We start from the raw sequence: 27,995 nt of genomic DNA, 5'->3' as shown, positions 1-27,995 counted from the left end.
TGTACGTTCATAAATATAAACTTAGAACACAAGGGTGTATTCAGTGTTTAGATGTCAACGCAGTGAGGACATTTTTGCACCAGATTGATTAAAACCTTGACTAAGATGTCCCCTCTTTCCCCCACTAGGGACCCCAACCTGCCAGTCCCTCAGGACACCAAGTTCATTCACACCAAGCCCAACCGCTTTGAAGAGGTCATCTGGACCAAGTTCAACTCAAAGGACAAGCAGTACCTCCACATTGGCTTAAAACCTCGTGTTAGAGACAACTACAGGGCCAACAAGGTGGCTTTCTGGCTGGAGTTAGTGCCCCACCTCCATAGTCTACATGAGGAGCTCTTCCCCACCACCACCCGCTCGCCGGTAGGCCCTGGCCTAGGCACCCCCAGAATCTGGACCAAAACGCCTCGCCCAACTCGTCACCCCTACCCTACCTTACCCTCCGATCCAGAGATGGAGGGTTCGGAGCGTCCGGTCCCGATCCTCTTCCCGGGAGACACCCGGGACTACTCCACCGAGCTGAGCGTGACGGTCGCCGTGGGGGCGTCGCTCCTCTTCCTCAACATCCTGGCCTTCGCCGCCCTTTACTACAAGCGCGACAAGCGGCACGAGATGCGACGCCACCGGCTGTCTCCTCAGCGGGGCGGGCCCGCCAACGACCTGGCTCACAGCCAGGAGGAGGAGATCATGTCGCTGCAGATGAAGCACTCGGAGCACGACGCTCACCACGACATGGAGCCGCTCCGGCCCCACGACATCCTACGACCCGCCTGCCCGCCCGACTACACGCTGGCGCTGCGCCGCGCCCCCGACGACGTGCCGCTGATGACGCCTAACACCATCACCATGATCCCCAGCACCATCACCAGCATGCAGCCCCTTCATGCCTTCAACACGTTCCCCTCCACCGGCCATAACAACACCCTGCCCCACCCTCACTCCACCACCAGGGTATAGTAGGGACTGGCCCGACACAGCGCCGCCTAAGGACCAGGAGGACTGGCTCTGCCACTGATCTAGAAGGGAGGCCTCTGGATTTGGGCCTTTGTTCTGTTCTCTTATTCTCTTGTTTCTCCAAAAACAACTCCACCTCCTCCATCATGTGCTGTCAAACTGAGCAGCTCTACTGGTGGTGTGTGGAGGAGCAACTGAACTGCACGGCAGCAGATGATCAGTTTCGGGGGTGATTCAGATCTTTCAAAGATACTCTTTTCAAAGGTCTGCCGTTTCCAGACTAAAGCCCCCTGACATTTGTCAAAAGGACGAATGCTTTTCGGCCCTCGCAGTTTTCATCATGTTCTTCTTCTTTTCTCTCCCTGGTGTGTTATGTGCATATACCGTTCTCTTTTCTACATCTGTGTCTTATCCCTGCTTTGTTCCTCTCATTCTGATTCTCTCCCTCTCCCCAGCGCTCCTCTGCTCCAAGGACTCACGAACTACTGAGCTGTAGGACGGGGCGCATCGAGTACATACTGTAATCACATAGCTATGAAAACATTGATATCTTTCATTCTACCAGCATTCTTGGTGCCAAGTATGTACTACTGTGTTTGCTTTCTCATCGGGGGGAGAAAAAAAACTAAAGAAGATTCTAGAGTATTCCTATTTACTGTCAATTAACAGATGCTGTGTGTTCTCATGACAAAGTGCCAAACTGGCCCTCGATTGTGTTTCTTTCTTTCATCTTCGGTTTCTTTTCTTTTTTTTTTCTTGCATTTGTTTAATTGTTGTTTTTTGTGGAAAGAACTTTTGCTGAAAATATAGATATAGAGAAATGATATTATATATAGTTATATATAAATGTGTACAAAGGAGAAAGTATATAAATGGGTTTTCTCAGTGGGGATCTATGCATGAATTATTTTTCAAGATGATGACGGTGGGTGAAGGACACTGTATCTGTCAATGCACGTTTCCCAAATCTAATCAAATCATATCGGTCCACTCTGGATATTTCGGTTTTACCTCGCAGAACAAGAACATCGCGGAGAATCCCGTAGTAACCCAACGAATCCTCTTCGCCTCCCATTAAAAGAGTCATTGCCACAAATCTCAGAAGATGTTGATGAACAACTGTGAACATACTCTTCCATTCATTCTCTCCCACATGGTGTTATTTTTTCTCCAACCAGGTGATGCTAGCACGCCGACAGCAAGCCCATCATCCTACGGTAGCTACGTTTTCTTCCCGTCTGTATGGAGGGGATCGTTTTTTTAGGGTACGCCAGGTACCAAATCTGTTGTTGTAGCTTGCCTGTACAGAATTATTTTTGTATTTCAGTAAGGGTGAGAAACAAAGCAGAGACAGGCAGCCTTTGCTCTTATACGTACACCTTCCTTCTCCTGTCTGCGCCCCTATTTCCAGCACATGCATATTCTATTTGATGTGAGAGAAAGAGTGTGTGTGTTTGTGTGTCTGAAATGCTTCACATGGGCATAGGTGGGCCCTAATTAGACAGCAAAGAGATAGAGAGGCAGACAGGCAGGATCACCCCCATGGTAAAAACTTCAGCTCCTTCCTGCTGCAGACACCGCCCTCCCCCATCAGCATCACTTACTCCCTCCCTTCTCCTGTCTCCGTCAGTACCTACTCTAGCTTTGTATTCGAGGCCGACCCATATTGCGGTGATCACCCGTGATCGACTCCCTGCTGTGACCACAAAACTCCAAAACACCTGACTTCACTGTGTCAGCTACACAATTTCTGACCTCAGTTCAGCTCTGCTATATTATCCTCACATTCAAGGGTTAGTTCACTAAGCTAGTGACTTTTTTTTTTGTGAGCTCGTCAGTTGTAAATTAAACTCTTAAGCACACCGAGGGTAACCGGTGGGCCTTCGCGGTCTGCGGCGCAGAGCCGCAGGATGAAAAAGGGGGGCTCGGATCTCCTAAACAGGGTAAAAGCAACACAGTTGACAACTGCTGTTTCTGCTCTTTTCTTTCGGGGTGAGAATGCGCAGGCCTACAGCTCAGCGATGCCCCCACCTCCCCCTCCGACGGATCTCAAACATGGATCACGGTTAATACAGTATGTTAACTGAACTGGTGCGCTGCTGTTTGAGCCCACAGGAACACATGGTAGCCTACGTCCAGTACGGGAGAAGAAGTTAGTCACCGGTGCTGTCTTTGCTTGTGCTCTAGCTTTAGCCTGTCTGTTTGTTTGTTTTCTATTTTATTACTGCCTATCGGGGGTGGTGGGGGAGGGCTGGAAGGGGGGAGAGATATACACCTGGCTGCTCCCGTCAGAGATTTTGTAAGCCCACTGAAAGGGAAATGTGCACAATGTAAAACACAAAACAACTGAATTGGGCTTCAGGGTGGATAAATGCTGTGGAACAGATGACGGACAGTAGCGCGAGGAAAAGGTGCACGCTGTGGAAATAAAGAGACTCTGGGAGGAGATTGGAAAAAGACTCACAGCCTTAAATGTAGAAATCAGAATCAAGGACATTAAAAGGCATGGCCATCTTTCTACCCACAATGTTTGCCAGGAGGATACCTTGCTAATCTGTCCTACGGAGGATCACACCCAGATGAACCCTTTTGTACTCACTCCTGTGGATAAGGAGGCAGTGAGGGGGCTGTGAGGTAAACCTCACCACAACACAGCTACAATGACACAGGTGAAAACAGAAACAAGGTATTTAGTTTGGTCTGTTCTTTTTTTTCCCCTGTCTATTTTATAAGCTAACACTGGAGGGCGCCACTGCGGCGGCTTCACCGCAGTCTGCCCACCCTGAGGACACTGGACGTGTGAAGAAAAATACCAAACTGGGTGGCAGGACAGAGACAGACACACGACATCTGGAAGAGGATCAAAACTGTACATTTTTAAGTGTAAGAATCAAACAGACAAAATATTTGTAAATATTAAGTTTCTTGTTTGTTTTTCTTTTTTTCTTTTTTTCTTTTTTTTTGAGTGAATGAATGAAATGCTTATTTTGTGACAACAAAAGACAACAGGTGCAGTTTGCAAAAAAAAAAAAAAAAAGGGGCCACTCGCTTGAGGTTTCAAATTCATTGGTGAGTAAAAAAAAGAAATGCTTGCCACTGATCACTTTTCATTACGTTAGAAAAATGACTTGTTTTTACTTTGTCTCACGTTGCCCATCATCATGTGGGCATCCTGTAGCATCATGATTCCTAACCAGGAACGTCACTGTAGCAGAAATCCATCTTCACTGCAGCCCCCATACAACAGTATAGTTTGAATATTACATTTTTAAATTATAGTTTAAGCCTACGGGTTCATAGCTCTTTGTTATGCTTTTTTTTCTTTTTTTTTACGCTTTTATTTTGAAATATATCTAGTGATCCAACTATACTCCTGATGAATCTGTGCTGCCTGATCTGTGTAACTTCAGAGCATTTATGGAAACATCTCAGAGGCTAAATACACTGATAAACGCCAGCTAACTGATGTAATGGTGGTGGAGGGAGAAGTCAGGACTTCTAAACTAAGAAAGTGCAGTCAATTCAATGTTATAGCTCACTTCACATGTAGCAGTGTTTACATGTAGCCACTTAATCACACGTGGGACAGACATGAGGGCTTTGATACCATAAGATGCCTCATAGAGTAATGAGATCACACAAGGTGGTCTGACTTTATTCCTTCGACACACTGTTGCATTGTGGTTATGGAGGTTGTGTTGACCTTGCAGTGATGTGATGTAGCAGTGAAGAGCTTCATGTTCTAAAAAGTCAAGAGAGATGGATGAAATGTTAGGCGGTCCACTTTCAGAGTCTGAGCGTGTGCGTGTTAACAGTGGATCAGACTGGATGTATGTGGACACACACTTAGCCTCGCCTGTGTTAGAGAGTGACTCGCTGCAGCCCTGCGGGTCACACAGTCGGGGGCTGGATTTCGGTTTATTCTTATTTCAACGTGCCCGAAAACTGCAGCAAACCAAGCAAACCAAAATGACTACCTATCACTGAGGTTATTTAGAGATCCTGTGTCAGGTCAGTGGTGCGTGTAAGCACATGGTTAACACCCCACAATGGCAAAGACAATGACACATAACGCCCTCACTGGCTTTAAATCTCCAGCTTGGTCTCGAATTGCGAAGTTGCACCTGTTGTCTTGTTTTTACATTCTTTGTTGAATTCAGAAACCCAAGACTTGAGATGAAGAAAAATGTTAAATAATGGAATTTTAAAAAAGATGATTATTAAAAAAAAAGTATAGTAAAACTATATAAATAAATGAGGTGATGATATTTCTGTTTACTTTAGAAGTTATTATACACTGTATGCTGTGATTCTGATCTGGGAAACATTAAAGACATTCATAGCCAGTCTGACGATTTTGTCTCTTTATTGAATCAGTTGACAGAAGTGAGTAGGTATACATAACAATATATATGATTAATGATACGTTTGATGTCTTTGTAAATGTAAATATGTGGAATCAGATACTTTACGGAAACAAAAACAAAGATATTCCAAATTCTGAGTTAAAAAACAGGTCACATATCAACTTGATTAAAACAACCTTTCTGTCATACATACAGTACATGTAGACTGAATGATCTTTTGTTCGATGCACAGAAAAAAAAACATTTAAAATTTGCAATTAAAGATCACATGAACTGTTCTGTTATGACAATACCACATAAAGACTGAGCGGTGTTTTAAAAAAAGGTAAATAAAGTAAATATTTTGCATCAGATACTTTACAAGAAAGTAAAAAAAAATCACATATCATACTTAACTTGATTAAAACAAACTTTCTGTTATACATACATGGTGACAAAACCACATTTAGACTGAATGATCTTTTGTTTGATTCACAGAAAAAAAAACATTAAAATTTGCAGTTAAAGATCACATGAACTTAAAAATGTAAATATGTGGCATCAGATACTTCATTGAAATAAAAGCAAAGAAATTACAAATTTTGAGTTTAGAAAATATCATTATACTCAATTAGTTGAGAAAAAAACATCATGTCACAACTACATGTTGACATTTAGACTGAATGATCTTTTGAAAATGTAAGTATTTGGCATCAGATTTTTAGATATATTCACAGAAACAAAAACAAATAGATTCCAACTTTCAAGTAAACAAATAAAAAATATAGTTCTGTCCTGTTCTGATAATACCACATAGGGACTGAGCGGTGTCTAAAAAAAAGGAATAAAGTAAACATTTTGTATCAGATACTTTACAAAAACAAAGAGATTCTAATCACGCATCATACTTAACTTGATTAAAACAAACTTTCTGTCATGTATACATGCTGACAATACCACATACAGTATAGACTGATGATTCAAAAATAAAACAAACAAACATATATGGAGTAAAAAAAAGTAAATATTTGGAACCACATGCTTAATTGAGATTACAATAAAGACATTACAAACTTTGAATATAGAAAATAACATACTCAATTAAATAAAAAAAGAAAACACACCTATATGTTGACATTTGGATTAAATGATCTCTTAATAGATTGAAAATGTTAATGTTTTGCATCAGAAACAAAAACAAATAGATTCTAACTTTCGAGTAAACAATCGCATATCATAATTACTGGTTCTCTGACATGTACATTGATTCAAAGTGATTCAGAGAGTGATTTTCTCTTGTGTCTCCATGTTGCGAGCTGTACTCACAATATCTTCAACCTTGTCATCTTATATACAGAATGTTACTATTTGTGATTCTCCTCTATATCATATAAATCAAGTGAGATCAAAATATCCATGTGAGGATAATGAATGTATGTGAGGATAACGTACGCTTCTGTAACCACAAAGCATTTGGTCTCTCACTTGATGCTGAATGACTCTTTGAGGCTTTCCTTTGCTTGCTTAGGTTTGATCAGTTTCCAAGTTGCAGGAATATCAGCAGGCTCTGCATTATATACTTCGGCAAACTGCTCGTTGAATTTTGCCATTACATATTTCCAGTAGTCTGATGCCTGAAGGCTTCCATCTGGAGCGATTCTCCAATCTGGGAAAATTTCTGCGTAACGCTTGTAAGGGTGACTTGTCCAGTTTGTAGCATCACATTGAAAAGTACCGTCTTGTGTGATCACAAGAGAAGAGCATATATCACTGACAAGCTTTCCTGAGGAAATTGATCTGTATTCACCCAGACCTTGTGGCCGATGTAGTGAAGCCCAGTGCTCAGTGTGGGCTTTGTCTCCCGCCTCACAAGGCACTTTGCAGAATGGACACTGTCTACCACATCCAATCAGTTTGTTGAAAAGTTCGTTCTGAGGCTTCACATGAAGATTTTTTAGTTTCATCTGGATGTTTGTTTCTTTAAACTTCTCTCTCAGAGTTTCTGCCATGTCCTTCAGACACTCAGTGAGCCAGTGAGCAAACTGTTCCTGGTCGGCATTGTTCAGGATCATGAAAGCACCAAGAGCATCTTGGGAAATGACCAGTTTATCACCAAGTTCCTGACAGACATCTTCAACGAATGTCTTCAAGTTGCCACTCTTTTCTGTTTTAGCTTTGTTGATAGCAGCATTTATGCTGTTGATACTTGACAGAACGTGGCGATACTCAAACTCAAACGTCGTAGACACATTCGAGAAGCGTTCCACTATTTGGTCGAGAATCCATTTCTTTACATACTCCTCGTATGAGCAGATAGAGCTCTGATAGTTTTCAAAGTCATCCTTTGAGAGCAAATCCAGTAAAATTGAATACTGGAGGAATATTCGTGTGCCGAACTGCTCACTTGTCAGCATTTCACCAATGATGTCAGGACCCAAGGAACGGTTGACAAAGTCTTCGACTGCAGGCGTCAGGCAGCGGTTTGTGAATTCTTCTGCCTTCTTTTGGCACTGGTCTCGTTCCTGGAACACATCTTTAAAATCAGCACAGAACTTTTCTTTGTTTTGATTCAGACATCTGTAGGGATCATTCGCATGTAAGAAATCGTCATGCATTTTCTGAAACTGTCTGGCTGAAAATCCACAGATGTGCTGTTTCAAAGAAACTTCGAACTCGATCTCTGGCTTAACCTTCTGGTTGCTTTCCAGCCTGTCATCAATCATGTGTAGGATCTCTTGGATGTAATTGTCATGGTAATTGTTCCTCCTTTCCATCTTTTCAGTCACAGACTGTGTGCACATTGTTATGATGCTGTCAGCTATGTTTTGTAAAGTCTTTACATGATCTTCAATGTTGAAGAACTTGCTGACTCTGTGTTTGAACTGCTTGTAAATTCCTTCCGCTGTATATGTGAAAGGCATTTGTCCACAATCTTGCAGGGTTTTTTTACTTAATAATTGACATACATGACTCCCCTTACGCGTTAGATTCTCTCTCAGGTAGTGGTCCACATGTGAGATGACATTTGTGGCCTTTTGTTTTGGAAAAGGTAGTTCATTTACTGTTTTAGTCCACATCTTGTCAAATTCTTTGTCCAGTTCTTTGTCTTCCATCTTGACTTTTTTTCCCCGACATTGATCAATCAATCCACGCACCTTTTCTTCTAATTCTTTTGTGTGGTTCTCCTTGATTTTATCAAGTTTTGTCATTCCCTGTCTGATGTCAGCTGTTGCTGTGAGTTGATTAAACACGGAGTTCTCCATTTCTCGTCGAAGGCTCTTTGCACTGTTTGCAAAGCTCTCTCTGTATCCTTCAAGTAGATAGACATGACAATCTGTTTGCTTGAAGTACTGTTCCAGATTCTCAAGAAGCGTTGTCTCCCATTTAGACAGCACTGTGCACGCATCACTTTTCAAATGTGTGAGAAATTCTGACATGTCAGATATCTGAGATTTCACAGCAACTGTACCAAAGTTGGAAATTCTTGTTTCAGCATTTGTAACCCACGTGTACATTTCTTTTTTGAATGCCCATTCCCATTTGTTGAATTCTGTGCACAGCCTCATGTATGCATCAGCCTCCAGGCTGTTTCTGAAGCTGAAGATGAAGTTTTCATGCTTGACTGCATTCCACAGGTTTTTCATCCACTCTGTAAAGTCCAAGATATCATTAGCAGATGACTCACATCTTCCCAAAATTTGGATTACGTTCTTCTTGAGCTCATATACAGCTTCGCTGTACCCTGCATTGACTGGTGCCATTGGTGGGTTTCCATTCCAGAGTCCAGGAATGTACCAGTTCCCAGTGTCTGGACTGTACTCCATCACATCAGTGAAGCTCATGTTCTCCTCTTTCTTTTCCATTTTGGCTGCTGCCTGGGTCATCTCGTTTAACTGTTCCAAGAGCAGTTTCCTGTCTCGTAAGTTCTTCTCATTTGCTGAAACACCTGACACATTCTGGTGAACAAACTGACATTTGGGCTTTTTGCCCACCTCTGTCATCCTGAGGAAAGCATGCACAACTATTTGTAGGATGTCTTTCATTTCTGTTGAATTCTCCATTGCAATATTGATGATGGTGATATCACTCAGCCCCACAACTAGTGTTGCAAGCTCATTGTCGTGCTCATGGCTATTGTCCAGTTGTGCAAGCTCTGGTGACTTTAAGCCCTCGGTGTCAATGATCACCATGAAGTCACAGTTGAGTTCTTTTTTGAAATCTTCATCAACTCTGATGAGCAACATAAAGGCACCTCGAGTGCATCGACCACTGCTGACAGCAAACTGCACTCCAAACATGGTGTTGAGGAGAGTGGACTTTCCTGTGCTCTGCACTCCAAGTACTGTGGCTACCAGTATCTTGCTCTTAGGAGACACCAAGTCGTTGAGCTGAGAGAGAACGTCACTCACCCATCTGAGAGGTATGTTGGATGCATCTCCATCTACAAGCTCAAGGGGAAATCCATCACGTAACAATTCTGCACATAATTTGGGCAGATGCTGTAATTGTTGACGTGATGGGTGTGTTTCTGGGAGGGAAAGCGAAGCTTCATAGATCTGACCCATTTCACGGAAGAAGTGTTCAGTCCCCAGTGAACTGTTGGAAAGTTGTCTGTCAATGTCTTTGATTTCCTCTTTGTTCTCAGAGTTTTTGCATTTCTTTCTGTACTGCTCCCTGAGGACAGACAGTTTGTCTCGAGACATGTTATCGAGGTTCATTCGCATCCATTTCAGGAAATAGCACCTCTCTATCCCTTCTCCTGATATTGCAGCGATGAAATATGACATTGCAATTGACATGTCATAAGAGTTCTGTTTCTGTCGAAGTTTTGTTTTCTGTAACTGAAGATCACTTTTGTAGTCTTCTATTTTTTCAGACCCAACGTTTCGAAGCCGAACTTCTTCTTTCTCTAAGCGAGCCAGTTCCTTCCATATTTGGCCTTGCAAAGGTAGCTGAGCTTCTTTGTATTCAAGGATGTCTTGAATTTCAGCAGTGATGGCATCTGCATTTTTCTTGGCTCTCTGGCACTCTGAAGAGTCTTCATCCACCCAGATCCCCAGTTCATGGGCAATGTCAGCCATCTGCTCAACTCCCATCTTCATCTTTGAGTTCTCCAGTACATTGCTGACTTTTTTCCGCAAATCCTTGACAAAGTCTGCATCATTCACATGCTTAGCCTTCAAAAGGATGTTGCTGTTAGTCAAGCCCAACTTGGTTGCTAACTTTTTAAGAGCATCTGTACTGAAGCCATTGCTTTGATGGTTACCCACCAAGAAGATCTGTGCCTTGTGTTGTTGGTTGGTAAGCAGCTCACACTCAGAGTCCAAAGTGTCAAAGAACACAAAAACTGCTGCAGATGTCTGACACAAAAAAGAAAATTGTGTTTCAAATGAAGCAACGTCCCCACGAAGGTTAGCTACAGCTACTGGCTCACTGAAGACATCCATGTTTTTGTTCCCACAAGGAAGGTACCAAGTTATTTCAGCCAATCCATCGGATATTCTCCTTGGACTGTCACCACACTCCATATTATGATGAACAAAGGTGTCATGGTACTGCTGAGAATTGCTCAGAAGCTTATTGAGGATCTCTGACTTGGACAAGGAGCACTGACCCAGTCTCACAAAAGATATCATTGGAAGTTCAGAGAGAACAATTCTGTCCTCAATAAAGCCCTTGGATTCTGAAAGTGACTGAGGTCTGTACTCTTTAACAATGTCTCTCATGGCCCAAAGCATGAGTGTGCACTGCTTTGTGTCACAATTAGGAAGCAACAGAGGCACAGAAAACTGACACATAGACATTTTGAGGGCCATTTCCTGCTGTACAAAACCATCAGAACACAGAAAGAGTGCAGCGATTATGTCAAGGGGGTTCAGCATGTCACCTGAATTTGTACTTTTGACTAGATTATCAAGATCTAACTGCGGATCACCACAGTTTGACTCACATGCAGGTGTACACTTCACATTCCTAGCTGTCACATTCACCATCATTAGTTTCTTTAGAAAATACCATGGAAGATCTGAGTTACACTTGGCAGGTTCATCAGTAATGGTCTTCTCGTCAATCTGAAGTATTTTGCTTAGGGATAGCTTCTTTTTGTAGAGATGCTCCAACCCCAGATCCTCCAATAAGCTCTCTAGATGCGTCTCTGCAGACATGAACACAATGAATATTAAAGCCATTATTGGTTATTTCAATATTCTACAGCATGGATCAAAAACATATTTGTAACATTTTACTGCATTTTGCTAAAACTAAGGCCCATTTTGATGTTGTTGGTCAGTCAGTCAGTAGTCTGTCTGTCCAATTCATGGGTTCAGATCAAGAATACCTAAACATCACTATAGAGTGAAACCTTAACCATTCATTTTAGTGTGCTGATACAAGAATGGTACACTAAAATTAATGACCGAATCTTTTAAACCAAATATTTTGCAAGTTTGATTCATACTGTGTCTACACTGGTATGTGCTGCCTCCAGGAAATAGCCACAGCCTTGCACTTTAAAGTCAGACACTGACAAAGGCTCTGGCCATCTCCCACCTTCTCTGCTTTTATATTTTGCCAAAATGGAAGCATTACAGGCTTAAACAGTGTTACAAACTTACTCTAGTACTGCATGGCTAAGTTTAGCTTGCTTTCAGCAAAGACTCGTCTCAACTTGACTTGCCTCGGCTGCTACTGATGCAGCTCTCATACATACTTGCTCCCCTTGACACTTCCCATACATGCTGAACTACTGCATGTACACCTAAGAAGACTGAATAGGCCACTTGGGTTAAGTGTTCTGAGTTAACTAGACATCTGCACCTCCTCATGGCTCTGTTTTCAGGCTTTAACAAATGTAGCTCGTGACGGGAGACTTTGGCCAATCACAGGTCATTTCAGAGAGAGAGCGTTCCTATTGGCTGTGCTCCGGCTGGTGGGCGGTGCTTGGTATTTCCTCAACTGATCACAACATGGCTCACAAACTTTCTCACTTTACAGCTACAGTACACTACAAGATGTTTCTGAAAAAAAACGAGGCGAGAAATAGACATTAACGTAACAGAATATTTATTCATATTTGATCTCCGTTTGATCGGAGTTTGCGAGTGATTGACAGCTGCTCAGAGACGGCAGGCTCAAACTCTGTTCTGATTGGTTGTTTTCCTCCGGTCTGTGAAATCTTGCAGATGCCATTAGGATTACCGGAGGACATCGGAGGACACAGAGGCACCTGATTTTTTTCAATTTACCTGTCTCATGCACTACTGTCAGGATATAGCGCCGGTTTTATAAAAAATAACTTTTTTAAATCATATTTGCTCCAAATCTACCTACTGCTTCTTTAAAGGGACTCTATGTAAGAATCAGAAATTGCTTGTTAAGAGCGACACCTATGGCCATTAAGTCAACGAAAGTCAGCGTCTTGTTGCTCACGCTCTCGCTTGTGCTCGCTCTACATAGACATGAAAGAGCATCGCTCAAAACAGTGAGGCGACACACGTCAGCTAAAACCACAATATCACTATATATTTCACCTGCTTGGCAGTAATGTTAGATGACCAGACGAAGATCTCTCCATGAATCGATGCTGATACTAGTGTTTTCCTGCTTCAACCTCCCAACCGCGATCAGAAGGCACAGGGAAGACACCGCAGCCCCGGTCGGAGACGATAACGTTACTCGCTGCGGAGCTCCGTCTATTCACTCAGCAGCAGGAAACGACAGGGGAAACCTCTGTCGGTCTGGAGGAGCTGCAGCATTTATTTCTGCACAAACTTCCACTGTACATTCACTAGATATTCTCAGAGCTAAACTAACTCTTCTGCCGTGTGTAGTGTGCGCGCATGCACGTGAGAGGTGGCGCGAGAGAGCGAGTGAGAACAAGCGCGGTGTGTGAGTGAAGGCAAGCAGGCAGAGGAGCATAGTACAGCATCGACTCCGGCCCTGGAGACCAAAGCTACGGTCTCCCCTGTGTCTTCTGACCGCGGTCGGGAGGCCGAAGCAGGAAGAGCCAACACTGTTTTGCAAGATGGGCTTCACTAGATATAACTTTGCGGTTTTGGTGCTTCCGTGTAGTTTGTGTTGGAACAGCGTAGCCACACGCGGTGCATGGGACACCGACCCGCAATGATTTATACGTGTAAGAAGTTACAGACAGTCCCTTTAATTGAGCTTTAATGTTTCTACAGACTGTATTGCATTTGCTTCCATCGAATTAATTTCTCTCTCCTCTTTTGGAAACCTCTGCAGAGTCATGGTAAAAATGTGTATATTGCCCCTAAGTCTGTCACTTCATTTTGAAAATTCATTGCAATATTGTTATTTCACTTACTTGTGCGGGCAGATGTTGTAGCTGGCTTGCTTCTTCTGCCATTCCTGAGTTGTGTAGAAACCAGCAGAGAGTAACACACTCCTGGCTTCAGGTTGTTGAGAGTCAGTTTGTTTGTGTCTGTTAACTCTTCCACAATGTCTCCTCCATGGCAACAAGTCACAATGTAACTCTCCACCTCACCAGCAGGGCGGTCCCAACGCAGAGACAATGACTCACTGCTGACCTGGTACACTGTGATCTGCACAGGAGGGCTGAGCTCTGTGGGAACAGTATAATGGTTTCACTTATAACTGGAAATTCAAGTTCAGTCAGTGTTTGTCTGCATTTTACAGTGCAGTTTGACTTTGTAAAAGTTTGGTAAAAGACAAATCCATAATCACACCATGCACTTAATTTGTAGAAATACAATTTACCACCTTGTTAGTCTGAAACAAACATTTATAACATACATTGACAGCATATCTCAGAGTAAGAAGTATATTTGTATAAGTTATGAGCCAAAAGACCATTCAGACAACAGTTTTTTTTCAGATTTACCTGTGAAGACAGATAGCAAGGTCGCTTTGCTTCGATTTCCATCGTCTGCAATCCTCACGATGCTGAAAGTATACTCATTCCCAGGATTCAGTCCCTTAACCTCCACGGTGCTGGATTCCTCTGTGATTAAACTGCCTCTCTGGGTGTCACAGGAGTAATCTAAGTGCAGTTTATACCTAACAGAGTCAGTGAGTGAAAAGCCAAGAGTAACACTGTCCTCGCCAGCATTGAGAACTTTTACTTCTCCTGGTGGAGGGACACCTGTCACAAGAGAAGAGAGAGGTAGACCTCAGTATCTCCACATTACAGCATGTATTTAGTCATTAAATTGGATTATTGACAGTCACGCTTACAGTCAGACTGTGGTGTTGGTGGCGTGTTCTCTCCTTCCTCACAGTATAACCCAGGGAAGGAATTGGGCGCATCATGGAACTCCTTGGTAATGGAGAGAAATGCAGTTTAAACTATAATTAATCAATTCATATTTCCATTCACAATGATAGTTATCCAACAATAGCTGAAAGGACAACATGTATGTGGCTTGTCATGTCATGACTTGTCATGTTATTTAAAGCGGCAGTAGGCAGAATGTTTCTGGCATCATTGGGTCACAAACTTTCTCATTTTACAGCTAAACAGTACACTACAAGATGTTTCTGAAAACATTTAATGCAAAAAATAAGCATTACAGTAACAGCATATTGATTCATATTTGATCAGCGCTGCCTAGTTTGACTTTTTGATTGGAGTATGCAAGTTTTCCTCCGGCCTGTGAAATCTCGCAGAGCCACATGATTTTTTTCAGATTACCTGTCTCATGCACTACTGTCGGTCATATAGTGACTGTTTTATAAAAAAAACACCTTTTTTTAATAATATTTGCTCCAATTCTACCTACTGCAGCTTTAAGTTTATAGTTTTAAAAACTAGCTTTTTACCTCCTCATCGGAGTCATCCATTGTGGGTACACTTTCAGCCATCCCACACTTGATCCAGATTATTCAAACAGCTTCTCACTGAAAGTAAAAGAAAAGAACCCTGTTAACACCTTCTTCTCCAATAAATATTGATATTACACAGAAATCACACAGCTATTATGAATGTACAGTTTTAAAGTGGATATTGTGTAGTGAATGAATTCCACAATAATTGTTAATGTGTCCGTGGCAGAAAAGCAGAGGGACATTGTCTCATCGTCTCTGGCAGTTACACACTGACAGTGTGAAATATGTAATAAATATAAGATTACATTAAGTTATGTATTTTTTTTCTTAACTAGTGAGATATCTTCTACTCAGAGATAGTACATAAAACCGGTGAAGGCTACAATAGGCACAAAATGACTTGGTAAAATGCTAGTAAAATGTCAAGTCATGTAGGTTTCTACCCAATTTGGGGTCTTCTCAGGGTTGATAATAATGCTGGTGTAATGATAATCAATTGAGGAAGTAATAAATAAAACCGTCCTGAATATTGGACAATTACTTAAAAAAAAAGAAAAAAGAAATCACACAGCTAAATTTACTCTGTAGCCTGCTAGTCTAGAATATAGACGAAATCAAAAATACTGTAATCAGCTGTAATACTGTAAAGGACACATAGAACATACTTCTGTTTTAGGCTAAGCCTACATTTGAACATCATTTCTTAAAAGAGGGAAAAACAGTCACTGACAAATAAATTGTTGCCTACCTTTGTAGATTATCCATGGTAAAAACTGATCTGTTCTTTTATCCAGGAGTTTTTATCTACTATATGCAATATTCTGTTGTAGGGTAAGTATTAGTCCTGAGGATAAAGCTCTGCACTTTCAATGCAGTCATACAATAGCCTGTTGCAGGCTCCTTTTATTCTGCGAAGTGAAGTCCTTTTAAGTTTTGTTTCTCAGGAATAGGCTTGACTTCCAGTAAATTGAAACTTTGGCCCAATTCCAGTCCGGCTCACACCCTCCTAGTCTGTGTTGGAGTGAACTCCGTTTGTCCTCACACTCACACTATACTGTGTACAAACTGGGGGAAAAAAGTTCGGAAACTTGTGTTTGGTCGATTATTTCTCTGTTGTTACAATGATAATTGGCATTGTATTTTACATCGTTGGAAAGCCTGTTTATTTACCTTCACAATGATGTCCAACTTATAAGGATCATGCATTTGTGGAATGAGCAGCACAGCTGATAATGTGGGTAGCGCCCAAGAAATATTTGCCAAAGTGCTCTGCCAACTTAGATTTTGTAAAGCCTGAAAACAGAGTCATGAGGAGGAGCAGAAGTCTATTTATATCTCAGAACCCTTGAATTACAATATGCTGAAAGGTTATTATGGAATTTTTGCCCAATGATGCCAAAAATATACTGCCTACTGACGCTTTAAAACTTGTTTCCCTTGTATAGCTGACCAGGTAGCTAGCTTTAATGTATGTGTACTATACAGTGTACCAATGATCACTATTCATTTTTAAGTCTAGGAAATATACAGGCAAAATATTTAATACAATATCAAGTTTGTTTGTTTCTTGTATTTCGCATTTGCTTCTTTCCAATGAATACAAACCTGCATTCAAAAACCTTTGGTTTAAGTTAAAGACCACACGTATTGCTCTTTGTTCTGGATTGCTGCAGACATGCTAATATGTAGCCGAGTAATCCCATTTTGATTTCATGTTCAAGTCTTCTCTCATCCTATATATCATTATAACCTCTACTTTATGGATTGGCACTGTACAGACGTTCCTGGTTCACAAACAAAGAATCCTGATGACGTTGGTGATCCCATGACTTTGTCTCTAGTCGAGTGGATTTGTATGGTTGAGTGTAAGGTCTCAATAACTGTTGGAGGGATTGCCATGAAATTTGATACATGTTCCCCTCTGGTTGAATTGGAATAACTTTGGTGAACACATTACTTTTCATCTAGCACCATCCTCAGGTCAGAATTGTTTGTCAAATACATTTATTTATGACTACATAGTTGCAAAACTAATGACATTCCCATCATCCTCAACCCTGATAAGAAATGCCCGTATGCTAACATGCTAAACTGAGATGGTGAACATTGTAAACATTATACTTTCTATACATCAGCTTGTTAGCATGTTGATATGAGCTGAATTTTAGTTGTTTCATTCTTTATTGAATTCAGAAACCCAACACTTGAAATTAAACATTAAAGACAATAAAAATAAAGTTAGTGATATTGTCTCTTTATTGAATCAGAAGTAAATAATGTATACATGTTAACTACGAATGAATGATCTTTTAATTCCTTTAGAAATGTAAATATGTGGAATCAGATACTTTACAGAAACAAAAACAAAGAGATTTTAAATTCTGATTAAAGAAAAGTTCAACTTGATTAAAACAAAACTTTCTGTCATGTATACATGTTCACAATACTCCATACAGTATAGACTGAATTATTGAAAAATGCAAATATGTGTAATTAGATACTTCAAAGAAAGAAAAACAAAGATATTCTGAATTCTGAGTTTAAAAAAAGGTCACATATCAACTTGATTAAAACAAACGTTCTGTTGACAAAACCACATGTAGACTGAATGATCTTTTGTTCGATTCACAGAAAAAAAACACATTTTAAATTTGCAGTTAAAGATCACATGAACTTATGTGACATCAGATACTTCATCGAAATAAAAACAAAGAAATTACAAATTTTGAGTAACAGAAAATAACATTATACTAAATTAGAAAAAAAAAAACATGTCACAACTACATTTAGACTGAATGATCTTTTGAAAACGTAAGTATTTGGCATCAGATATTTAGATATATTCACAGAAACAAAAACAAATAGATTCTAACTTTCAAGTAAGCAATCAAATAAAAAATAAAGTTCTGTCCTGTTCTGACAATACCACATAGAGACTGAGCGGTGTTTAAAAAAAAAGGAATAAAGTAAATATTTTGTATCAGATACTTTACAAAAACAAAGAGATTCTAATCACGCATCATACTTAACATGATTAAAACAAACTTTCTGTCATGTACAAATGCTGACAATACCACATACAGTATAGACTGAATGATTCAAAAATGTAAATATGTGGCATTTGATACATCGCAGAAACAAAACCAAACAAATTTAGAGTAAAACAGATCACATGAACTTGAAAATGTAAATATTTGGAAGTGGAATAACAATAATGACATTACAAACTTTGAATTAAGAAAATAACATACTATACTCAATTAGTTAAGAAAAATACTTTGTTATGTACAGTATAACCTACATGTTGACATTTAGACTGAATTAAAATGTAAGTATTTGGCATCAGACATTTTTATATATTCACAGAAACAAAAACAAATAGATTCTAAATTTCGAGTAACAATGACACAAGAAAAACATCCTGTTCTGTTATGACAATACCACATAAAGACTGAGCAGTGTCTTAAAAAAGGGGAAAAAGTTAATATTTTGCATCAGATACTTTACAAGAAAGTAAAAAAAAAAAAAAAAAAATGACATCATACTTTTAAAACAAACTTTCTGTTATGTACACATGTTGACCATACCACATACAGTATAGACTGATGATTAAAAAATGAAACAAACAAATGTGGAGAAAAAAAGTAAATATTTGTAACCACATGCTTAATTGAGATTACAATAAAGACATTACAAACTTTGTATAAAGAAAATAACATACTCAATTAGGTAAAAAATAAAACTTACACACAATGTTTTGCATCAGATACTTCACAGAAACAAAAACAAATAGATCCTAACTTTCGAGTAAACAATCGCATATCATAATTACTCTGTCCCTGACATGTACATTGATTCAAAGTGATTCAGAGAGTGATTTTCTCTTGTGTCTCCATGTTGCGAGCTGTACTCACAATATCTTCAACCGTGTCATCTTATATACAGAATGTTACTATTTGTGATTCTCCTCTATATCATATAAAACAAGTGAGATCAAAACATCCATGTGAGGATAATGAATGTATGTGAGGATAACGTACGCTTCTGTAACCACAAAGCATGTGGTCTCTCACTTGATGCTGAATGACTCTTTGAGGCTTTCCTCTGCTTGCTTACGTGTGATCAGATTCCAAGTAAAAGGAATATGAGCAGGCTTTGCTTCATATGCTTTGGCAAACTGCTTGTTGAATTTTACCAGTACATATTTCCAGTAGTCTGATGCCTGAAGGCTTGCATCTGGAGCAATTCTCCAGTCTGGGTAAATGTCTGCGTAACGCTTGTAGGGGTACCATTCAAAACGTGTGGCAAAGCAGCGGAACAAATTGTCACTGATCACAGAGGAAGAGCATACGTCAGTGATAAGTTCTTCTGTCCTTTTACACCTGGTTCTACCCAGACCTTGTGGCCGATGTAGTGAAGTCCAGTGCTTAATATGGGCTATGTCTCCTGCCTCACAAGGTGCTGCGCAGAATGGACACTGTCTACCACATCCAATCAGTTTGGTGAAAAGCTCGTTCTGAGGCTTCAAGTGAAGATTTTTTAGTTTCATCTGGATGTTTGTTTCTTTAAACTTCTCTCTCAGAGTTTCTGCCATGTCCTTCAGACACTCAGTGAGCCAGTGAGCAAACTGTTCCTGGTCGGCATTGTTCAGGATCATGAAAGCACCAAGAGCATCTTGGGAAATGACCAGTTTATCACCAAGTTCCTGACAGACATCTTCAACGAATGTCTTCAAGTTGCCACTCTTTTCTGCTTTAGCTTTGTTGATAGCAGCATTTATGCTGTTGATACTTGACAGAACATGGCAATTCTCAAACTCAAACATCGTAGACCCATTCGAGAAGCGTTCCACTATTTGGTCGAGAATCCATTTCTTTACATACTCCTCATATGAGCAGATATAGCTTTCATAGCTTTTGAAGTCACACTTTGAGAGCAAATCCAGTAAAATTGAATACTGGAGGAATATTCGTGTGCTGAACTTCTCACTTGTCAGCATTTCACCAATGATGTCAGGACCCAAGGAACGGTTGACAAAGTCTTCGACTGCAGGCGTCAGGCAGCGGTTTGTGAATTCTTCTGCCTTCTTCCGGCACTGGTCTCGTTTATGGAACACGTCTTTAAAATCAGCACGGAACTTTTCTTTGTTTTGATTCAGACACCTGGAGGGATCATTTGCATGTAAGAAATCGTCATGCATTTTCTGAAACTGTCTGGCTGAAAATCCACAGATGTGCTGTTTCAAGGAAACTTCGAACTCGATCTCTGGCTTAACCTTCTGGTTGCTTTCCAGCCTCTCATCAATCATGTGTAGGATCTCTTGGATGTAATTGTCGTGGTAATTGTTCTTGTTTTCCATCTTTTCAGTCACAGACTGTGTGCACATTGTTATGATGCTGTCAGCTATGTTTTGTAAAGTCTTTACATGATCTTCAATGTTGAAGAACTTGCTGACTCTGTGTGTTAACTGCTTCAAAAATCCTTCCGCTGTATATGTGAAAGGCTCCAGTCCACAATCTTGCAGGCTTTTTTGATCTAATAACTGACATACATGACTCCCCTTACGTTTTAGATTCTCTCTCAGGTAGAGGTTCACATGTGTGATGACATTTGTGGCCTTCTGTTCCGGAAAAGATAGGTAATTTACCGTTTCAATCCACATCTTGTCAAATTCTTTGTCCAGGTCTTTGTCTTCCATCTTGACTTTTTTTCCCCGACATTGATCAATCAATACATGCACTTTTTCTTCTAATTCTTTTGTGTGATTCTCCTTGATTCTATCAAGTTTTGTCATTCCCTGTCTGATGTCAGCTGTTGCTGTGAGCTGATTAAACACAGAGTTCTCCATTTCTCTTCGAAGGCTCTTTGCACTGTTTGCAAAGCTCTCTCTGTATCCTTCAACTAGATAGACATGACCCTCTGTTTGCTTGAAGTACTGTTCCAGATTCTCAAGAAGCGTTGTCTCCCATTTAGACAGCACTGTGCACACGTCACTTTTCAAATGTGTGAGAAATTCTGACATGTCAGATATCTTAGATTTCACAGCAACTGTACCAAAATTGGAAATTCTGGTTTCAGCATTTGTAACCCACGTGTACATTTCTTTTTTGAATTCCCATTCCCATTTGTTGAATTCTCTGCACAGCCTCATGTATGCATCAGCCTCCAGGCTGTTTTTGAAGCTGAAGATGAAGTTTTCATGCTTGACTGCGTTCCACAGGCTTTTCATCCACTCTGTAAAGTCCAAGACATTATTAGCAGATGACTCACATCTTCCCAAAATTTGGATTATGTTCTTCTTGAGCTCATATACAGCTTCGCTGTACCCTGCATTGACTGGTGCCATTGGTGGGTTTCCATTCCAGAGTCCAGGAATGTACCAGTTCCCAGTGTCTGGACTGTACTCCATCACATCAGTGAAGGTCATGTTCTCCTCTCTCTTTTCCATTTTGGCTGCTGCCTGGGTCATCTCGTTTAACTGTTGCAAGAGCAGTTTCCTGTCTCGTAAGTTCTTCTCATGGGCTGAAACATCTGACACATTCTGGTGAACAAACTGACATTTGGGCTTTTTGCCCACCTCTGTCATCCTGAGGAAAGCATGCACCACTATTTGTAGGATGTCTTTCATTTCTGTTGAATTCTCCATTGCAATATTGATGATGGTGATATCACTTAGCCCCACAACTAGTGTTGCAAGCTCATTGTCATGCTCATAGCTATTGTCCAGTTGTGAAAGCTCTGGTGACTTTAAGCCCTCGGTGTCAATGATCACCATGAAGTCACAGTTGAGTTCTTTTTTGAAATCTTCATCGACTCTGATGAGCAACATAAAGGCACCTCGGGTGCATCGACCACTGCTGACAGCAAACTGCACTCCAAACATGGTGTTGAGGAGAGTGGACTTTCCTGTGCTCTGCACTCCAAGTACTGTGGCTACCAGTATCTTGCTCTTAGGAGACACCAAGTCGTTGAGCTGAGAGAGAACGTCACTCACCCATCTGAGAGGTATGTTGGATGCATCTCCATCTACAAGCTCAAGGGGAAATCCATCACGTAACAATTCTGCACATAGTTTGGGCAGATGCTGTAATTGTTCACGTGATGGGTGTGTTTCTGGGAGGGAAAGCGAAGCTTCATAGATCTGACCCATTTCACGGAAGAAGTGTTCAGTCCCCAGTGAGCTGTTGGAAAGTTGTCTGTCAATTTCTTTGATTTCCTCTTTGTTCTCAGAGTTTTTGCATTTCTTTTTGTACTGCTCCCTGAGGTCAGACAGTTTGTCCCGAGACATGTTATCGAGGTTCATTCGCATCCATTTCAGGAAATAGCACCTCTCTATCCCTGGGCTTGATATTGCATTGATGAAACATGACATTGCATTTGACATGTCATAAGAGTTCTGTTTCTCTCGAAGTTTTGTTTTCTGTAACTGAAGATCACTTTTGTAGTCTTCTATTTTTTTAGACCCAACGTTTCGAAGCCGAACTTCTTCTTTCTCTAAGCGAGCCAGTTCCTTCCATATTTGGCCTTGCAAGGGTAGCTGAGCTTCTTTGTATTTGAGGATGTCTTGAATTTCAGCAGTGATGGCATCTGCATTTTTCTTGGCAGTCTGGCACTCTGAAGAGTCTTCATCCACCCAGATGCCCAGTTCATGGGCAACGTCAGCCATCTGCTCAACTCCCATCTTCATCTTTGAGTTCTCAAGTACATTGCTGACTTTTTTCCGCAAATCCTTGACAAAGTCTGAATCATTCATGTGCTTACCCTTCAAAAGGATGTTGCTGTTAGTCAAGCCCAACTTGGTTGCTACCTTTTTTAGAGCATCTGTACTGAAGCGATTGCTTTGATGGTTACCCACCAAGAAGATCTGTGCCTTGTGTTGTTGGTTGGTAAGCAGCTCGCACTCAGAGTCTAAATCGTCAAAGAACACAAAAACTGCTGCAGATGTCTGACACAAAAAAGAAAATTGTGTTTCAAATGAAGCAACGTCCCCACGAAGGTTAGCTACAGCTACTGGCTCACTGAAGACATCCATGTTTTTGTTCCCACAAGGAAGGTACCAAGTTATTTCAGCCAATCCATCGGATATTCTCCTTGGACTGTCACCACACTCCATATCATGATGAACGAAGGTGTCGTGGTACTGCTGAGAATTGCTCAGAAGCTTATTGAGAATCTCTGACTTGGACAAGGAGCACTGACCCAGTCTCACAAAAGATATCATTGGAAGTTTGGAGAGAACTATTCTGTCCTCAATAAAGCCCTTGGATTCTGAAAGTGACTGAGGTCTGTACTTTTTAACAATGTCTCTCATGGCCCAAAGCATGAGTGTGCACTGCTTTGTGTCACAATTAGGAAGCAACAGAGGCACAGAAAACTGACACATAGACATTTTGAGGGCCATTTCCTGCTGTACAAAACCATCAGAACACAGAAAGAGTGCAGTGATTATGTCAAGGGGGTTTAGCATGTCACCTGAATTTGTACTTTTGACTAGATTATCAAGATCTAACTGCAGATCACCACAGGTTGAGTCACATGCAGGTGTACAATTCACATTCCTAGCTGTCACATTCACCATCATTAGTTTCTTTAGAAAATACCATGGAAGATCTGAGTTACACTTGGCAGGTTCCTCAGTAATGGTCTTCTCGTCAATCTGAAGTATTGTGCTTAGGGATAGCTTCTTTTTGTAGAGATGCTCCAACCCCAGATCCTCCAATAAGCTCTCTAGATGCGTTTCTGTAGAAATGAACACAATGAATATTAAAGCCATTATTGGTTATTTCAATATTCTACAGCATGGATCAAAAAGATATTTGTAACATTTTACTTAATTTTGCTAAAACTAAGGCCCATGTTGTTGTTGTTGGTCAGTCAGTCAGTAGTCTGTCTGTCCAATTCATGGGTCCAGATCAAGAATACCTAAACATCACTATAGAGTGAAACCTTAACCATTCATTTCAGTGTACCAATACAAGAATGGTATACTAAAATGAATGACCGATTCTTTTAAACCAAATCTTTTGCAAGTTTGATTCGTACTGTGTCTACACTGGTATGTGCTGCCTCCAGGAAATAGCCACAGCCTTGCACTTTAAAGTCAGACACTGACAAAGGCTCTGGCCATCTCTCACCTTCTTAGCTTTTATATCTTGCCAAACTAAGTGCCAGCGATCAAAATGGAAGCATTACAGCCTGATGCAGCTCTCATACATACTTGCTGACATCGACACTTCCCATACATGCCGAACTATTGCATGTACACCTAAGAAGACTGAATAGGCCGGTTGGGTTAAGTGTTCTGAGTTAACTAGACTTCTGCACCTCCTCATGGCTCTGTTTTCAGGCTTTAATAAATGTAGCTCGTGTCGGGAGACTTTGGCCAATCACAGGTCATTTCAGAGAAAGAGCGTTCCTATTGAGCGTTCCTATTGGCTGTGCTCCGGCTGGTGGGCGGTGCTTGGTATTTCCTATACTGATCACAACATGGCTTACAAACTTTCTCATTTTACAGCTACAGTATACTACAAGATGTGTCTGAAAACATTTGAGGCGAGAAATAGGCATTAACGTAACAGAATATTGTTTCATATTTGATCAGCGCTACCTAGTTTGACAGTTGATCAGAGTTTGTGAGTGATTGACAGCTGCTCAGAGACGGCAGGCTCCAACTCGGCTCTGATTGGTTGTTTTCCTCCGGTCTGTGAAATCTTGCAGATGCCATTAGGAGCACCGGAGGACACAGAGGCACATGATTTTTTTTCAATTCACCTGTCTCATGCACTACTGTCAGGATATAGCGCCGTTTTTTAAAAAATAACTTTTTTAAATCATATTTGCTCCAATTCTACCTACTGCTTCTTTAAAGGGACTCTATGTAAGAAACAGAAATTGCTTGTTAACAGCGACACCTGTGGCCGGTAAGTCAACGAAAGTCAGCGTCCTGTTGCTCACGCTCGGGCTTGTGCTCGCTCTACATAGACATGAACGAGCATCGCTCAAAACAGTGAGGCGACACACGTCAGCTAAAACCACAATATCACTCTATATTTCACCTGCTTGGCAGTAATGTTAGCTGACCAGACGAAGGTCTCTCCATGAATCGATGCTGATCCGAGTGTTAACTTTTACTGCCTCAGCCTCCCGACCGCTAGCGGAGGGAACAGGGGAGACACTGGCGTTTTGGTCGGAGACGATAACGTTTCTCGCTGCGGAGCCCCGTCACTTCACAAGACACGGGAAACCTCTGTTGGTCTGGAGGAGCTGCAGCAGTTATTTCTGCATAAACTTCCACTGTACATTCACTAGATATTCTCAGAGCTAAACTAACTCTTCTGCAGTGTGTAGTGTGCGCGCATGCACGTGAGAGGTGGAGCGAGAGAGCGAGTGAGAACGAGCGCGGTGTGTGAGTGAAGACAAGCAGGCAGAGGAGCAGAGTACAGGATCGACTCCGGCCCTGGAGACCAAAGCTACGGTCTCCCCTGTGTCTTCTGACCGCGGTCAGGAGGCCGAAGCAGGAAGAGCCAACACTGTTTTGCAAGATGGGCTTCACTAGATATAACTTTGCGGTTTTGGTGCTTCCGTGTAGTTTGTGTTGGAACAGCGTAGCCACACGCGAGCGCGAATGGGACACCGACCGGCAATGATTTATACGTGTAAGAAGTTACAGACAGTCCCTTTAATTGAGCTTTAATGTTTCTACAGACAGTGTTGCATTTGCTTCCATCTAATTCATTTCTCTCCTCTTTTGGAAACCTCTGCAGAGTCATGGTAAAAATGTATATATTGCCCCTAAGTCTGTGACTTTATTTAGAAAATTCATTGCAATAATGTTATTTCACTTACTTGTGTGGGCAGATGTTGCAGCTGGCTTGCTTCTTCTGCCATTCCTGAGTTGTGAAACCAGCAGAGAGTAACACACTCCTGGCTTCAGGTTGCTGAGAGTCAGTTTGTTTGTGTCTGTTAACTCTTCCACAATGTCTGCCCCATGGCAACAAGTCACAATGTAACTCTCCACCTCACCAGCAGGGCGGTCCCAACGCAGAGACAGTGACTCACTGCTGACCTGATAGACTGTGATCTGCACAGGAGGGCTGAGCTCTGTGGGAACAGTATAATGGTTTCACTTATACCTGGAAATTCAAGTTCCAGCAATGTTTGTCTGCAATTTAAAGTGCAACTTGACTTTGTAAAAGTTTGGTAAAAGACAAATCCATAATCACACCATGCACTTAATTTGTAGAAATACAATTTACCATCTTGTTAGTCTGAAACAAACATTTATAACATACATTGACAGCATACCTCAGAGTAAGAAGTAGATTTGTATAGGTTATGAGCCAAAAGACCATTCAGACAACACTTTTTTTTCTTCAGATTTACCTGTGAAGACAGATAGCAAGGTCGCTTTGCTTCGATTTCCATCGGCTGCAATCCTCACGATGCTGAAAGTATACTCATTCCCAGGAATCAGTCCCTTAACCTCCACAGTGCTGGATTCCTCTGTGATTAAACTGCCTCTCTGGGTGTCACAGGAGTAACCTAATTGCAGTTTATACCTAACAGAGTCAGTGAGTGAAAAGCCAAGAGTAACAGTGTCCTGGCCAGCATTGAGAACTTTTACTTCTCCTGGTGGAGGGACACCTGTCATAAGGGAAGAGAGAGGTAGATCTCAGTATCTCCACATTACAGCATGTATTTAGTCATTAAATTGGATTACTGACAGTCACACTTACAGTCAGACTGTGGTGTTGGTGGAGTGTTCTCTCCTTCCTCACAGGAAAGCTCAGAGAAGGAATCGGGCGCATCATGGAACTCCTTGGTAATGGAGAGAAATGCAGTTTAAAGAGACTATTTGTAACTTTCAGAAATGCTTCTTAACAGCGACACCTGTGGCCGTGAAATCAACGAAAGTCAGCGTCGGGCTCGCGCTTGCTCGCTCTCAATATATCTGAACGAGCATCACTCAAAACAGTGAGGCGACACAAGTCAGCTAAAACCACAATATCACTCTATATTTTAGCTGCTTGGCAGTAATGTTAGCTGACCAGACGAAGGTCTCTCCATGAACATGATTTAGATCTGATCCTAGTGTTGGCTTTTCCTGCCTAAGTGCAGGCTGAGACAGCGGGGCTCTCCAGCGTGTCTCCTCTGCTCTCTCCGCCCGCAGCCGGAGAGAGCAGACAACGTAAATCTCTGTAGAGCTCCGTCACTTCACAAGACACGGAAAACCTCTGTTGGTCTGGAGGAGCTGCAGCATTTATTTCTGCACAAACGTCCCGTGTACATTCACTAGATATTCTCAGAGCTACTAACTCTTCTGCAGTGTGGAGTGAGCGCGCGTTCACGTCTAGAGGTGGAGCGAGCTGAGCTGTCTGAGTGAAGGCGAGCAGGCAGAGGAGGAGGGTACAGCGGCTACACGCGAACGCGCATAGGCGAGCGCGCATGTGTGACGACCCGCTACATTTATGCGCGTACAAAGTTACAAATAGTCCCTTTAAAGTATAATGAAGCAATTCATAATTCCATTCACAATGATAGTTATCCAACAGTAGTTGAAAGGACAACATGTATGTGGCTTGTCATTGTAATGTTATTTAAAGCGGCAGTAGGCAGAATGTTTCTGGCATCATTGGGTCACAAACTTTCTGATTTTACAGCTAAACAGTACACTACAAGATGTTTCTGAAAATATTTTATGCTAAAAATAAGCATAATGGTAACAGAATATTCATTCATATTTCATCAGCGCTGCCTAGTTTGACTTTTTGATCGGAGTTTCTGAGTTTTCCTCCGGCCTGCGAAATCTCGCAGACACCATTAGGAGCACCGGAGGACACAGAGCCACATGATTTTGTTCAGATTACCTGTCTCATGCACTGCTGTCGG

The 27,995-nt window shown here is 41.3% G+C and overlaps 4 protein-coding genes across 8 annotated transcripts in view; 1 reads left to right on the top strand and 3 right to left on the bottom strand.

Annotated features, from left to right (window-relative positions):
* nlgn2a (neuroligin 2a) overlaps positions 1-5,306 on the top strand; it is a 209,626-nt gene extending 204,320 nt beyond the window's left edge. For 3 of the 4 annotated variants that reach the window (XM_074623509.1, XM_074623510.1, XM_074623508.1), the window contains one exon: positions 129-5,306. In XM_074623509.1, the coding sequence (XP_074479610.1) occupies positions 129-957 (829 nt within the window). In that variant the 3' untranslated portion in view covers positions 958-5,306. The remainder of the gene's footprint in view (positions 1-128) is intronic. The other variant, XR_012592404.1, reaches the window with a different exon arrangement.
* On the bottom strand, positions 5,302-26,207 carry LOC141760588 (interferon-induced very large GTPase 1-like). Of its 2 annotated transcripts, none has more exons than XM_074623498.1 (6): positions 25,953-26,207; positions 15,102-15,179; positions 14,517-14,598; positions 14,164-14,424; positions 13,627-13,884; positions 5,302-11,454 (listed from the first exon to the last, which is right to left on the bottom strand). In XM_074623498.1, the coding sequence occupies exons 2-6, from the start codon at positions 15,141-15,143 to the stop codon at positions 6,782-6,784; spliced, it is 5,316 nt and encodes a 1,771-aa protein (XP_074479599.1). In that variant the 5' UTR covers positions 15,144-15,179; positions 25,953-26,207; the 3' UTR covers positions 5,302-6,781. The 2 variants fall into 2 exon arrangements, with proteins under 2 accessions (XP_074479599.1, XP_074479600.1); XM_074623499.1 differs by lacking the exon at positions 25,953-26,207 and adding an exon at positions 15,856-16,084.
* Positions 5,302-27,995, bottom strand: part of LOC141760589 (up-regulator of cell proliferation-like) — a 71,479-nt gene continuing 48,785 nt past the window's right edge. The window contains exon 8 of the transcript XR_012592401.1: positions 5,302-5,535. The gene's annotated coding sequence lies outside the window, so the exon portion shown is untranslated. The remainder of the gene's footprint in view (positions 5,536-27,995) is intronic.
* Positions 18,865-24,854, bottom strand: LOC141760591 (up-regulator of cell proliferation-like). Its single transcript, XM_074623507.1, has 2 exons — positions 24,715-24,854; positions 18,865-23,846 (listed from the first exon to the last, which is right to left on the bottom strand). The coding sequence occupies exon 2, from the start codon at positions 23,686-23,688 to the stop codon at positions 19,177-19,179; it is 4,512 nt and encodes a 1,503-aa protein (XP_074479608.1). The 5' UTR covers positions 23,689-23,846; positions 24,715-24,854; the 3' UTR covers positions 18,865-19,176.

This window comes from Sebastes fasciatus, chromosome 22, assembly GCF_043250625.1.
Source record: "Sebastes fasciatus isolate fSebFas1 chromosome 22, fSebFas1.pri, whole genome shotgun sequence".
In the NCBI taxonomy this organism is placed as follows: Eukaryota; Metazoa; Chordata; class Actinopteri; order Perciformes; family Sebastidae; genus Sebastes; species Sebastes fasciatus.
Note: the sequence above shows the minus strand (reverse complement) of the source record. Positions and strands in the feature narration are given on the sequence as shown.

Excerpts from the sequence above, each read along its gene's own strand:
- LOC141760591 (XM_074623507.1), bottom strand. The coding sequence starts at position 23,688 with ATGATGGTGAATGTGACAGCTAGGAATGTGAATTGTACACCTGCATGT.
- LOC141760588 (XM_074623498.1), bottom strand. The coding sequence starts at position 15,143 with ATGGCTGAAAGTGTACCCACAATGGATGACTCCGATGAGGAG. Across the intron at positions 14,599-15,101 it reads TGGATGACTCCGATGAGGAG|GAGTTCCATGATGCGCCCAA; the intron begins GTAAAAAGCTAG and ends TCCATTACCAAG. Across the intron at positions 14,425-14,516 it reads ACCAACACCACAGTCTGACT|GTGTCCCTCCACCAGGAGAA; the intron begins GTAAGCGTGACT and ends CTCTTGTGACAG.